General features: G+C 49.5%; 1 protein-coding gene across 1 annotated transcript; it reads right to left on the bottom strand.

The window, feature by feature from the left end:
- Positions 1-262: 262 nt before the first annotated feature.
- On the bottom strand, positions 263-1,084 carry TEOVI_000554800 (uncharacterized protein; the record flags this gene model as incomplete). The annotated part of the gene is made up of 1 exon (XM_067223019.1): positions 263-1,084. The coding sequence occupies one exon, from the start codon at positions 1,082-1,084 to the stop codon at positions 263-265; it is 822 nt and encodes a 273-aa protein (XP_067079120.1).
- Positions 1,085-1,292: the final 208 nt, after the last annotated feature.

Here is a 1,292-nt window from a genome sequence, read left to right as displayed (position 1 = left end):
TTCGCATTTGCTATCTTTGTCATTATATTTGCACCCATCTTCTGTTTTACATTTATTTTTCTCGGCTATTGTTTTGCATTTTTTGACTTCCGCTGAAGGCGTAATTGTGGTGCTTGCTTGTTGATTCCGGCATTGTTGTGTTGTTTTTCCTTTCAAGTAAGCAAGAATTTTGGCAGCCTGCGGCCCGGTTGCAAGGTCTGTCAGCTTGCCATTTATTTTGTCATCTCCTATTTGAAAAGAGTGCTCTTTTGTTGTAATGTATTCAACGACATCTTTGGAAAAAAGCTGTAGACATACGGCCTAGTGTCGATTTAATCAGGGCTTTTGTTTTGCCTTTATCATTGGCATCTTTGTCAAATGGTTGGTTAAGCTGGAGTGCTATTAGCATCGCGATTGCGGAGTCAGCTTCTATGTCGCTCCAGCTTCTCTGAAGTATTGACGCAGTATTTATTGGTTTTGTGCTCAATGCATTACAAACAGCCCGCGCCACTTCCGCGGTATCGAGCGAATCCCAGTGCTTGTTTGTCGCCTTTGCTTTGCAGCCGCCTCGGCTAGTTGCTGTGTCAAATATGCTAATTTCCGCTGCTGTTTCCGTTAGCTCGCTGGCACTGCCTAGAGCTCCGAGGTAGTTGCTGTTGCCGATCGTGCCGTCGTCGTCGACGAAACCTGGGTTGGCGGGCACCGCGTTGTGGCCTGCTGCTGGGTTGCCTTTGACAGCTGCCTTCAGCGTGATCGTTGCTTGCTTGATCAATGCGTCGTTAAACATTTTTAGTTTGTAAATTTCATTTGGATGTACCTCGCCCTGCTTGACATTGTGTCCGCCGTTTAGGTCGTCAATGGAGCAGTTTGCATCGTCCTTGATCGTCTTTGTGACTGCCGTGTTTGTCGTTACTACTGTTGTGGCCGCTGGTGATTGTTCGCTTGCCGCCTGTGTTGCCGTTCCTGGAGTTAGAGTTTTGATCCTTAGTTTGCGGTACATGATTAGCCTGTGCGCTCTCGCCTGTAGTGCGGCCGCCCCGTCTTCCAGTGTTTTGCTGTATGTACCTAATCTGGACAGAGCTGCTTGAGCGACCTGCTCGTCCATTAGTGCCAGTGCCCTTAGGCCCACGGCTCTGTGGCCTGTTGCTGCCGCTGCAGCTAACCTTAGAGCCGCTGCGTTGTGTGATAGGCGTTGGACGGTGCCAGGTGCTTCAGCAGCCTGTCTCCTTAAAAGAGAAGCCAGAGCTAGGTCGTACCGGATCTCGCCGCAGCTGTCTGTAACTTTTTGCCCTGCGTCGTCTACTCCATCCTGC

The sequence above is a fragment of the Trypanosoma equiperdum genome (genome assembly GCF_001457755.1).
Source record: "Trypanosoma equiperdum strain OVI genome assembly, contig: ctg_1732, whole genome shotgun sequence".
Classification (NCBI taxonomy): domain Eukaryota; phylum Euglenozoa; class Kinetoplastea; order Trypanosomatida; family Trypanosomatidae; genus Trypanosoma; species Trypanosoma equiperdum.
The sequence above is the reverse complement of the archived record's forward strand: the minus strand, read 5'-3'. Positions and strand labels throughout refer to the sequence as shown.